The following is a 12,815-nucleotide window of genomic DNA, read 5'->3' as shown; positions in this document are numbered from 1 at the left end:
TCAACAAACTTATGGACAAAGGTGATCCCATAGATATACGTGGACTTTCAGAAAGCCTTTGACAAGGTCCATCACCAAAAGCTCTTAAGCAAAGCAAGCTGTCATAGTATAAGAGGGAAGGTCCTCTCATGGATCAGTAACTGGTTAAAAGATAGGAAATAATGGGTAGGAATAAAAGGTCAGTTTTCACAGTAGAGAGAGTAAAAGCAGTGTCCTCCAAGGATCTGTAGTGGAACCATGAATGATCTGGAAAAGGGGGTAAACAGTCAGGTGGCAAAGTCTGAAGATGATACAAAATTGTGCAAGATAGTTAAGTTCAAAGCTGACTGTGAAGAGTTACTAAGGGATCTCACAAAACTGGGAGACTGGGCAAGAAAATGGCAGGTGAAATTCAGTGTTGATAAATGCAGAGTAATGCACGCTGGAAAACATAATCCCAACTATACATACAAAATGATGGGGTCTAAATTAGCCGTTACCACTCAAGAAAGAGATTTTGAAGTCACTGTGGATTGTTCTCTGAAAACATCTGTTCAGTGTGCAGTGGCAGTTAAGAAAGCTAACAGAATGTTAAGAGCCATTAGGAAAAGGATAGATAATAAGACACAAAATATTTTAATGACATTATTATGCAGGTTTGCTCACCCTATCTCAGAAAAGATATATATTAGAATCGGAAAAAGTACAGAGAAGGGCAACAAAAACGATTAAGGATATGGAAGAGCTGCTACATGAGGAGAGATTAAAAAGACTGAGACAGTTTAGTCTGGAAAAGAAGCGACTAAGGTGTGTATGATACAGGACTATAAGACTGTGAATGGTGTGGAGAAAAAGTTATTTACACCTTCACGTAACACAAAAAACAGGTGTCACCCAGTCAGGGCCGGCTCCAGGCACCAGCATTCCAAGCTGGTGCTTGGGGTGGCAATCTGCAAGGGGCGGCAGTCCCTGTTGTTTTGCTCCCAAGCAGCGTGCCAAATTGCTGCCCCGGACGTTGGGGGCAGTCCATGTGCCCTTAGGGTGGCAGGCGCGTTTTTGTGGTGGCAGCAATTCCACGGCAGCTTCTATGTTTAGCTGTCCGGGGCGGCTTCAGCTAAACATAGAAGCTGCCACCGAATTGCCGCTGCCACGGAAACGCGCCTGCCGCCCTAAGGGCACACGGATTGCTCCCGCCTCCTGCGGTGGCAATTTGGCGCACTGCTTGGGGCGGCAAAAACTGTGGAGCCAGCCCTGCACCCAATGAAACTAATAGGCAACAGGTTTAAAACAAACATAAGGAAGTAGTACTTCACACAGTGCACAGTCTGCCTGTGGAACTCATTACCAGGGGATGCTGTAAAGGCCAAAAGTATAACTGGGCTAAAAAAATGATTTAGATAAGCTCGTGGAGGGTAGGATGGTCAGGGATGCAACCCTATGGTCTGGGCATCCCTAAACCTCTGACTGCCAGAAGCTGGGACTGGATGACAAGAGACGGATCACTTGAGAAACTGCCCTGTTTTGTTCATTCCCTCTGAAGATCTGGCACCAGCCACTGTCAGAAGACAAGGTACTGGGCTATGCTGACCATTGTTCTGACCCAGTATGGCTTCTCTTAAACTAACACAATCAATTGTTCTGGGAAAGTCCCTATATAGAATTCTATGAGCCAAATCCTACTTCCCACCATCCATAGGCGTGGGAGGGCCAAAAAGGCCCCAGAACTGGTAGAGTTCCAAGGGGTGCAGGGGTTCTCAACCTTTTTTCTTTCTGAGGTCCCCCCAACATGTTATAAAAACTCCACGGCCCATGTGTGCCACAACAACTGTTTTTCTGCATATAAAAGCCAGGACCAGCATTAGGGGATAGCAAGCAGAGCAATGGCCTGGGGCACCGCAAAGCTAAGTTGCTAAGGCTTTGGCTTCAGACCTGGGTGGCAGGGCCCGGGGCTCCAGGCTTCATCCCCATGTGGTGGGTCTCTGGCTTTCTTCCCTGAGCCCCAGCAAGTCTGCTAGCCCTGCTTGGTGGACCTCCTGAAACCTGGTCATGCCCCCGCCCCCGCCCCCTCCAGGGGGCCTTAGACCCCTGATTGAGAACCACAGCAATAGGGGAGATTGGCTGCTGGAGGGGCTGTAGAGAGAGGCAGCTCTCAATAGACTGCATGCACAGGAGAGACAAGTTGTGGCATGACGGCACTGACTGGGGGGAAGGGCAATAAGTGGCAAACACCTAAGGCCACCAAGTCAGTGGCAATAATGTTGTGAACAGAGTTCAAATCCTGACTCTCAGTCCTGTTTTTACATTACTAAACCACTCTGCCTCTCCAAACACATTAATGCTTTATGAGATTATAATGGATATATTTTTAAATGCTTTATTGTGCTATTCAGTGATTTATCGGTTGATTTGTGTATGTGTGTGTGTGTGTATATAAGCTTTGCACAATAAAATATAGGAATCAATTTAATCCCTTTCACTCTCATTTCACTAATAACTAAAATTGTGACTGCAACTTTACCTGAGGCTATAAAGTACCTTCCCATCTGGCTGGACCCGTAGCATGACGTTGTCAGTGGTGGTGTCATGGATAAAGGAGCGCTTGGAATGTACAAAGAACATGTCAGGAACCCAAATTTTTTTCACTAGCCTGCCATCAAATGTCATGCTTTGGTTGTTGGTGCTTGGGAAGGACAGTCTTTCATCTTTCCAGTAGTGTCTCAGATAAAGGGTCATGGTGAAGTCCTGAAAGTAACCAACAAAAGAAATAGGTTTCACATTATGATTTATTCTTTGTGAGGAACGTTTCATTACATTTAGAACCAACAGTATATAAATATATACAACCTAATTTAAATGGGAATAATTATAGAATCAGAGACAGGTAGGGCTGGAAGGGACCTTGAGAGGTTATCTAGGCCAACCCCTGCTGAGACCATCCCTGACAGGTGTTTGTCTAACCCAGGGGTGGGCAACCTATGGCACACATGCCAAAGATGGCATGCAAGCCTATTTTTAATGGCACGATGCTGCCTGCTGGGACTCCGGCAGGCAGAAGCGTACGATTAAAAATCCTGCCCAACCCAGCCCACTCTTCTCCACCTTCCGCTCCCCCTCTCAGGGGCAGGGGGCAGAAGCTTGGTCCTGCTGGCTCCCCTGCCTCTTCCCATAGTGTGCTGGGTTCCTGCCCCTCCTCCACCTCTCTGTCCCTCCCTCCCTGCCGGCTGATCAGCTGATGGCCCTTGCGAGGGAGGGGGTCGGGGAGGAGCAGAGTCAGCGTGCTCGCTACTCCCAGCGGAGGCAGAGAAGAAGCAGGGGCAGGGCCTTGGGGAAGGGGTGTGTGTGGAATAGGGGTATATCTCCTCTAGTCCCCTGCCCAGACGCCCTGAACATACACCCCAGCCCTCTGCCCTGACCCCCTCTCACACACACACACAGCCCTCTGCTTGACTCCTTCACCCACCCACCCCCCACGACCCCAGCCCTGACTCTGGCACCCCCACACATATGCAGCCCCCCCTTCCCTGATACCTGCACCCCCCTCACATGCCCCCAGCCCTCTGCCCTGATTCTTGCACCCTCCCCACACCCAGCTCCCTCAACTCCCTAGGCACCCCCCACATCCTGACTCTTGCACCCCCCATATCCCCACCCCCACCCTGAGCACCAAACAGGAGCTCCTGCACCCTCCCCCCACATTCCCACCTGCACCCCTCACACCAAATGGGAGCTGCCCCAGGTAAGCGCTCTACACCCACACCTCCTGCCCCAAACCTGAGCCCCCTCCTTCATTCTAGCTCCTGGCCAGACCCTTCACCCTTCTGCACTCCCATCCTCAGCTCAGTGCAGAGAGAGGAAGAGAATGGGCCAGAACCAGGGAGAAGGTAGATACCCACTGTATATGGGCAGGGCCGGGACCCCAGACCAACAGCAAGCTGAGCGAGTCTGGCAGCAGGGATCCCGGCTGGCAGGAGCCGGCGGATGGAACCCCTGAGTGGCAGCGGGCTGAGCCGCTCAGCCCACTGCCAGTCTGGAGTCCCGGCCACAACCCCGCACAGCCCGCTGCCGGTCTGGCTGCCTGACCCTTGCCAGCTGGGATCCCGGCTGCAGGCCCCGCTCAGCCCACTGCCAGCCTAGGTGAACAGAACCCCAGACCAGCAGCAGGCTGAGTGGGCCCGCGGCATAAGATCAACATTTTAATTTAATTTTAAATGAAGTTTCTTAAACATTTTGAAAACCTTATTTACTTTACATACAACAATAGTTTAGTTATATAATATATAGACTTATAGAGAGAGACCTTCTAAAAAACGTTAAAATGTATTACCGGCACGCAAAACCTTAAATTAAAGTGAATAAATGAAGACTCGGCACACCACTTCTGAAAGGTTGCTGACTCCTGGTCTAACCTATTCTTAAAAGCCTCCAGTGATGGGGAGTGCACAACCTCCCTTGGAAGCCTATTCCTATACTTAACTAACCTAATAGTTAGACAAGTTTTTCTCAACATCTAACCTAAATCTCCCTTGCTGCAGATTAAGTCCATTACATCTTATTCTACCATCAGTGGATATGGAGAACAGTTGATCACCCTCCTCTTTATTAACACTTCTTAATATATTTGAAGAGTGTTATCAAGTTTCTTCCTCAGTCTTCTTTTCTCATGACTAAACGTGCCCTATTTTTTAACTTTTCCCAATAGGGCAGATTTTCTAAATCTTTTTTCATTTTTGTTGCCCTCCTCGGGACTTTCTCCAGTTTGTCTACATCTTTCTTAAAATGTGGTGCCCAGATCTGGACACAGTATTCCAGCTGTGTTTATTTTCAGGAATTCCTTTCTCCTTTATGAATTACAAGTTCAGCACCCATTCCTGCCCCACTGAAGTCACTTGCTCTCCTTTAACTCCTGAAGACTGATTAACTGTGGTTCATTTTTCATTAGAGCGAGGGGACTTACGTAGTTCAGAAACCAAAGACTCTCTAAATGGAAAATCCATTTATAAAATATATACTCTTATACTTACACAGTGTTTCTCAGTGTGGAGGGTAGACACACTAATCCACTGATGGAAGGTGAAGGCAGTGGGGTGGAGAAAGCTACATGACTCTAGATCCTCCCTCTTCCCACCTCACATTCCTGTGGCTGATAAGAAAAAGAAGCAGGTGGCTCCTAGAAACCACCCACCTTCCATTCTTACTCTTGCAATGGCTCTTCATGGATCCAGCCAGTGGAGTAGCTCCCATGCACAGGACTGCACTCTGAGCCGTCAGCCTGTGCTGAGAATAAACTGGGAGAGGGCAGTGAAATGTGGGAGCCTTTTCTAAATTTTGTCAAGAGACAGGCAAATCTAAAAGCAAAAGGCTGTGCAAAGAGAATGTGCAGTCTGATGCAGAGCCCTGTGCAGGCAGGCTGCAGATGGGATCCTATGCATGAGGAAGATTGTCACTGTCTTTTTGAAACGTGCAAAGCAGAAACCCTCCAAAACATGACTTAGCTGCAAGATGAGAGAACTTTCATGTGCGTAAAACATTGCAGACTCCACAATTTTAGGGCCTCCAATTATTTTGTTGGACATATTTTCTCGCTTTCATTTTAAGATTAAAAAAATATATGGGAGTACAGACCCTGAGCTAGTGTAAGTTGCCAACACTGATTTGCCCCAGATGAGGATCTGGCCAAAATTGTGGAATTTGTTGGTCTTATTTTTTTTGGTAAGATTTCTACTTCTCTAGACTTAAAAGACTAAAACCTAGTATGGGAAGTGTTTCTATTAGGGCTGTCAAGCAATTGAAAAAAAATTAATCTCGATTAATTGCACAGTTAAACAGTAATAGAATACCATTTACTTAAATATTTTTGGATGTTTTGTACATTTTCAAGTATATTGATTTCAATTACAATACAGAATACAAAGTGTACAGTGCTCACTTTATATTTATTTTTATTACAACTATTTGTGCTGTAAAAAACAAAATAAATAGTATTTTTCAATTCACCTCATACAAGTACTGTAGTGCAGTCTCTTTATCATGAAAATTGAACTTATAAATATAGAATTATGTACAAAAAATAACTGCGTTCAAAAATAAAACAATGTAAAACAGCCACCATTGCAGAGGACATGTGTACATGCTGATGACAGGTTCTGCTCGATAACAATCCAAAGCAATGCAGACTGACGCATGTTAACTTTCATCATCTGCGTCAGATGCCCCCAGCAGAAGGTTGATTTTCTCTTTTGGTGGATCAGGTTCTATAGTTTCCACATCAGAGTGTTGCTCTCTTAAGAGTTCTGAAAACATGCTCCACATCACATCCCTCTCAGATTTTGGAAGGCACTTCAGATTCTTAAATCTTGGGTTGAGTGCTGTAGCTATCTCTAGAAATCTCACACTGGTACCTTCTTTGTGTTTTGTCAAATCTGCAGTGAAAGTGTTCTTAAAACGAACAACATGTGCTGGGTCATCATTCGAGACTGCTATAACATGACATATATGGCAGACTGCGGATAAAACAGAGCAGGAGACATACGATGCACCCCCAAGGACTTCAGTCAAAATTTAATTAACACATTATTTTTTTAACAAGCGTTATCAGCATGGAAGCATGTCCTCTGGAATGGTGGCCGAAGCATGAAGGGGCATACAAATGTTTAGCATATCTGGCATGTAAATACTTTGCAATGCTGGCTACAAAAGTGCCATGCGAACACCTGTTCTCACTTTCAGGTAACATTGTAAATAAGAAGCCGGAAGCATTATCACCTGTAAATGTAACAAACTTGTTTGTCTTAGGGACTGGCTGAATAAGAAGTAGGACTGAGTGGATTTGTAGGCTCTAAAGTTTTACAATGTTTTGTTTTTGAGTGCAGTTATGTAACAAAAAAAAATTCTACATTTGTAAGTTGCACTTTCACAATAAAGAAATTGCATTACGGTATTTGTATGAGGTAATTGAAAAATACTGTTTCTTTTGTTTATCATTTTTACAGTGCAAATATTTGTAATAAAAATAATAATATAAAGTGAGCACTGTACACTTTGTATTCTGTGTGGTAATTTAATCAATATTTTTGAAAATGTAGAAAAACATCCAAAATATTTAATCCATTTCAGTTGGTTTCTATTTTATTTGTTGCATTTTGTGCTACCTTTTCAAAAGATGGAACTTCTGCTAGATCTGAGATGTGTTCCATCTCTTTTGGTTCAGTTATATCCTTCACAACCTTGAGCCCACAAGTGCTTATACTTGTGTTTAATTTTTAGCAAGTGAGCAGCCTCTCTGACCTCCACCGGACTACTCAGTTACCCAAAGTTAGGCATGTGCATAAAGGTTTTCAGGATCAGGGTTTTCAGGGTTTTATTGTGAAACCAAATATGTTGCAGGGTGGCTGGACACTTTAGATGAAGCAGGTCCAGAACCCATGTGCTAGAACAGGTGTCCCATTTGGCCAATTAAAAGGGAAGGGCAGCACCTGGGTCTGTATAGAGCCAGGCAGTCAGTAAGGAAGGGATGGTGGCAGAAGAGGATAATGGTGGTTGGGGTCTGGGTCCCCCAGAAGAAGCTGTCAGAGTCTAGGAGGGGAGGCAGTGGGAACCTGCTGAGGAGAAAGCCCTGTTAACCAAACACAGAAAAATCCTGCAGTAGCACCTGAGGCGGGTGGAACTGAAAGATGCAAAAAGGAAAATCCCCTGGGAGCTATGGCCTAGAGTGGCACTGTTTTTGTGCTTTGCTTGTGTTTGCAACATAAAAGTGTGCCTGAAAAGCGACTCTGGATGTAGCAGTAGGTCCTTTGTGGCTTAAGAACGAGCCAGCACTATTTTATGAGGCAATATATAGCACCCTATTGTATTGACGGAAACTGCGTTGGCTTGTGGACATCTGATAAAAGTGAATTGACAGCTGAGACATATAGTCAAAAAAGCTGGATTTTTTAAAATTGTTTGGATTTTATCCCAGAATTGTTGGGTTCTTTTGTAACATCAAAACCTGTTTTTAATCTGTTTTATTTTAGTAACTCCAACAGAGATTATTAATTATTTCTTATGCTATTAAGTTAAACTGAGGACCACTATAGCTTATGAAACGTTTTACACACAATATATCAATTTGACATTCCTGTCCCTTGTAACCTGTAGCTCTTCCTTCATCTTTTGGTCCATTCTCATCTAAGAAGCTATAGTTCAGGTCTTTTTCCTATATATGCTTTAAGAAAATGGATCTAAGGCTCAGATCTCATTTTAGCAATAATGTATTAACAGATGTTCATTTTTCAGACAGGAGCTAATTCCTCAAGTTTTTTGCATAAACGGATACATATGTAGATGCTGCAAAATATCATGTATTAATTGTTATGGGGTGATGCTCTGCAGTTATGGATGCAACTGAGTTTCTAAGTTTTATTACAGCCTGATTTTGACTGACACCCTCCCCCTGCCCCAAACCCTCCCAAATGAAACAAACTCACAACAAAGCCAAATTAGTCTCCAAATCAGGGCCCAATGTAGGGTATTTTCCTGCACAATTTGAAGTGAATTGGACAAAGCTTCTGAATTGTGACATCCTAAAGCTTTTCAAAATGTCTTCTTTTTTTGCCGCTTTATAGTGAAAAAAAAATCTGAATTCAGGAGAGAAATAAAACTTAATTTATTTGTCTCCCATGGCATAAATCTAGTGCAAATTCAAATTGAAGTCTAATTAAAAAAAACAACGTTCTTGCAATGTTCTGGTTTTATATATATATATATCTATATGTAACATGAATGCAACATGATCAGGGGTAAGTAAGCTGGTTCGGGCCAATACGGCTTAGGGTAAAAAGTTGCCACCAGTACCAGCCCATACCCAGATGATTTTAAAGTGCTGCCCCTTTTGCGCCCCTCCAGCCACCAATAGGAGGGGGGCAAAAGGAGCAGCTGCTTGGGGGCCAGTGATTTAAAAGGATGCCCTGGGCCCTTTAAATCGCTGCTGGAGCCTCCGGTGGCATGGGCCAGGCAACATGGAAGGGCTGGCTGGGGAGATGTTCACTCCCAGGCCTGCCCCTTCCCCCAAGCCCTGCCCCTTCCAGGGGCCGGAGCCTGCCCCTGTACCGGTAAGTCTTTGGCTTTACTTTCACCCGACCATGATATTGTCTACTGTGGTGTCATGGGACCACATACAATGCATATAGACCATAGACTCATAGACTTTAGGGTCAGAAGGGACCAATATGATCATCTAGCCTGACCTCCTGCAAAAAGCAGGCCACAGAATCCTACCCATCCACTTATATAACAATTCCCTAACCTATGTCTGAGTTATTGAAGTCTTCAAATTGTGGTTTGAAGACCTCAAGCTGCAGAGAATCCACCAGCAAGTGACCCATGCCCCACGCTGCAGAGGAAGGCGAAAAACCTGCAGGGCCTCTGCCAATCTGCCCCGGAGGAAAATTCCTTCTCGACCCCAAATATGGCGATCAGCTAAATCCTGAGCATGTGGGCAAGACTCACCAGCCAGCACTCAGGAAAGAATTCTCTGCAGTAACTCAGATCCCATCCCATCACAGACCACTGGGCATACTTACCTGCTGATAATCAAAGATCAGTTGCCAAAATTAAGCTATCCCATCATACCATCCCTTCCATAAACTTATCAAGCTTAGTCTTAAAGCAAGATATGTCTTTTGCCCCCACTAGTCCCATTGGAAGGCTGTTCCAGAACTTCACTCCTCTAATGGTTAGAAACCTTTGTCTAATTTCAAGTCTAAACTTCCTAGTGTCCAGTTTATACCCATTTGTTCTTGTGTCTACATTGGTACTAAGCTTAAATAATTCCTTTCCCTCCCTAATATTAATCCCTCTGATATATTTATAAAGAGCAAGCATATCTCCCCTCAGCCTTCTTTTAGTTAGGCTAAACAAGCCAAGCTCTTTAAGTCTCCTTTCATAAGACAGGTTTTCCATTCCTCGGATCATCCTAGTAACCCCGTCTCTGAACCTGTTCCAGTTTGAATTCATCCTTCTTAAATATGGGAGACCAGAACTGCACACAGTATTCCAGATGAGGTCTCACCAGTGCCTTGTATAACGGTACTAGCACTTCCTTATCTTTGCTGGAAATACCTCGCCTGATGCATCCTAAAACTGCATTAGCTTTTTTAACGGCCATATCACATTGGTGGCTCATAGTCATCCTGTGATCAACCAATACTCCAAGGTCCTTCTCCTCCTCTGTTGCTTCCAACTGATGTGTCCCCAGTTTATAACTAAAATTCTTATTATTAATCCCTAAATGCATGACCTTACACTTTTCACTATTAAATTTCATCCTATTACTATTACTCCAGTTTACAAGGTCATCCAGATCTTCCTGTATGATATCCCGGTCCTTCTCTGTGTTAGCAATACCTCCCAGCTTTGTGTCATCCACAAACTTTATTAGCACATTCCCGCTTTTTGTGCCAAGGTCAGTAATAAAAAGGTTAAATAAGATTGGTCCCAAAACTGATCCTTGAGGAACTCCACTAGTAACCTCCTTCCAGCCTGACAGTTCACCCTTCAGTACCACCCGTTGGAGTCTCCCCTTTAACCAGTTCCTTATCCACCTTTCAATTTTCATATTGATCCCCATCTTTTCCAATTTAACTAATAATTCCTCATGTGGAACCGTGTCAAATGCCTTACTGAAATCGAGGTAAATTAGATCTACTGCATTTCCTTTGTCTAAATAATCTGTCACCTTCTCAAAGAAGGAGATCAGGTTGGTTTGGCACAAACTACCGTTTGTAAAACCATGTTGTAATTTGTCCCAATTACCATTGACCTCAATGTCCTTAACTACTTTCTCCTTCAAAATTTTTTCCAAGACCTTACAGACTAAAGATGTCAAACTAACGGGCCTATAGTTACTCGGATCATGTTTTTTCCCTTTCTTAAAGATAGGAACAATGTTAGCAATTCTCCAGTCGTACGGTACAACCCCTGAGTTTACCGATTCATTAAAAATTCTTGCTAATGGGCTTGCATTTTCATGTGCCAGTTCCTTTAATATTCTTGGATGAAGATTATCTGGGCCCTCTGATTTTGTCCCATTAAGCTGTTCAAGTTTAGCTTCTACCTCAGATGTGGTAACATCTACCTCCATATCCTCATTCCCATTTGTCATTCTTCCATTATCCCTAAGCTCCTCATTAGCCTTATTAAAGACTGAGGCAAAGTATTTATTTAGATATTGGGCCATGCCTAGGTTATCCTTAACCTCCATTCCATCCTCAGTGTTTAGCGGTCCCACTTCTTCTTTCTTTGTTTTCTTCTTATTTATATGGCTATAGAACCTTCCACTATTGGTTTTAATTCCCTTTGCAAGGTCCAACTCTACATGGCTTTTAGCCTTTCTCACTTTATCCCTACATGTTCTGACCTCACTAAGGTAGCTTTCCTTGCTAATCCCACCCATCTTCCACTCCTTGTAGGCTTTCTGCTTTTTCTTAATCACCTCTCTGAGATGCTTGCTCATCCAGCTTGGTCTACAACTCCTGCCTATGGTTTTTTTCCCCTTTCTTGGGATGCAGGCTTCTGATACTTTCTGCAGCTTCGACTTAAAGTAATTCCAGGCCTCCTCCACATTTAGATCCACAAGTTCTTCAGTCCAATCCACTTCCCTAACTAATTTCCTTAATTCTTTAAAGTTAGCCCTTTTGAAGTCAAAAACATCAGGGACTCTGATGTTATACATTAGTCTGTCATCAAATGTCATACTGCAGATATTGATGTTTAGAAAGGACAGTCTTTCCATCTTACTAGAGAACCAATGAATTGGTGGGGGGCAGTGTCAGGAGAAGTGGCAGCATTGCCAATCTCAAGCATTCAACAATTAAGTCAGGCCCTCAAAAACCCTGAGATTTGCTTCAAAAACCACGAGATAAATGTGTGAGATAAGGTGGGTGAGGTAATATCTTCTACTGGACCAATTTTGTAAAGCTTTAAAATGTGCAGAATTAAATTAACTTCCTGTGGGAAGTGGGTAGGAATTCAAAAGTACAGAGACTAGAGTAAAATTAAACCCTATGCAGCCAGACAGCACAGGTCCTGTGTGTCACTTACCTCCTACTTAAGGTTTATTTTAAATAATTAAGGGGCACCAAAACGGGGCACAGTTCTCCTGTTGACCCTCGGCTCAGGTGAATTTCACCTCCACAGAAAGCAGATTCTAGATAAGCTGCATCTTCACACTGCTCTTTCTATTCAGATCCCTTTCCTAATGGATGATTTGCCTCATGTGGTAGCATTGAAATTGCAGGTGTTTCAGTTCTCGCTACGGTTCTACCTCATGCTGTGCTATAAAGCTGACATACTTATGGTTTTTGTTAGCAGTTTCTAATCACCAACCTCCATCACTTATTAAGAAGCACTTTCACATAGCAATCAAAATCCTTGGTTTTGTGGGAGCACAGTATTGTTCTCGAGAATAACAAATGTTCTACAGAAGAAGAGCATATAATCTTAGCGGTCATTCCTTCTTCCTCTGTTCTGCCTGACATTACAGTGGTGGGACAGTAGTTTGAGATCATTTACATAAGTTGTCAGACAGACACTTACCATATCTACCTCTGAAATACTATCCAGACTCTCAACTTGTACATCTACTCCCACCGGAATAGCTGGGCCTGCAAAAAAAGAAAAGAATTAAAAAAAAATAACCTTGGAGGCTAAAATGCACTCAAAAGGATAGAGGAAAATATCTGTCTTCTCTGGAATAGAAATCGCAGTAAACCACTGTAAGAGACTGGAATTCATAACAAAATGCTCATTGTAACAGTATTTAGACTGATCCATTACTCAGTCATCTGCTAGCAGATTAC

The 12,815-nt window shown here is 43.5% G+C and overlaps 2 protein-coding genes across 6 annotated transcripts in view; one reads left to right on the top strand and one right to left on the bottom strand.

The window, feature by feature from the left end:
* Positions 1–12,815, top strand: part of PM20D2 (peptidase M20 domain containing 2) — a 224,417-nt gene that overhangs the window by 72,683 nt on the left and 138,919 nt on the right. The window lies entirely within an intron of this gene.
* Positions 1–12,815, bottom strand: part of LOC127049044 (gamma-aminobutyric acid receptor subunit rho-1) — an 89,776-nt gene that overhangs the window by 28,872 nt on the left and 48,089 nt on the right. For both annotated transcript variants that reach the window (XM_050949306.1, XM_050949307.1), the window contains 2 exons: positions 12,553–12,620; positions 2,498–2,721 (listed from right to left, as the gene is read on the bottom strand). In XM_050949306.1, the coding sequence (XP_050805263.1) occupies positions 2,498–2,721; positions 12,553–12,620 (292 nt within the window). The remainder of the gene's footprint in view (positions 1–2,497; positions 2,722–12,552; positions 12,621–12,815) is intronic.

This window comes from Gopherus flavomarginatus, chromosome 4 (assembly GCF_025201925.1).
Source record: "Gopherus flavomarginatus isolate rGopFla2 chromosome 4, rGopFla2.mat.asm, whole genome shotgun sequence".
NCBI lineage: Eukaryota > Metazoa > Chordata > Testudines > Testudinidae > Gopherus > Gopherus flavomarginatus.
Note: the sequence above shows the minus strand (reverse complement) of the source record. Positions and strands in the feature narration are given on the sequence as shown.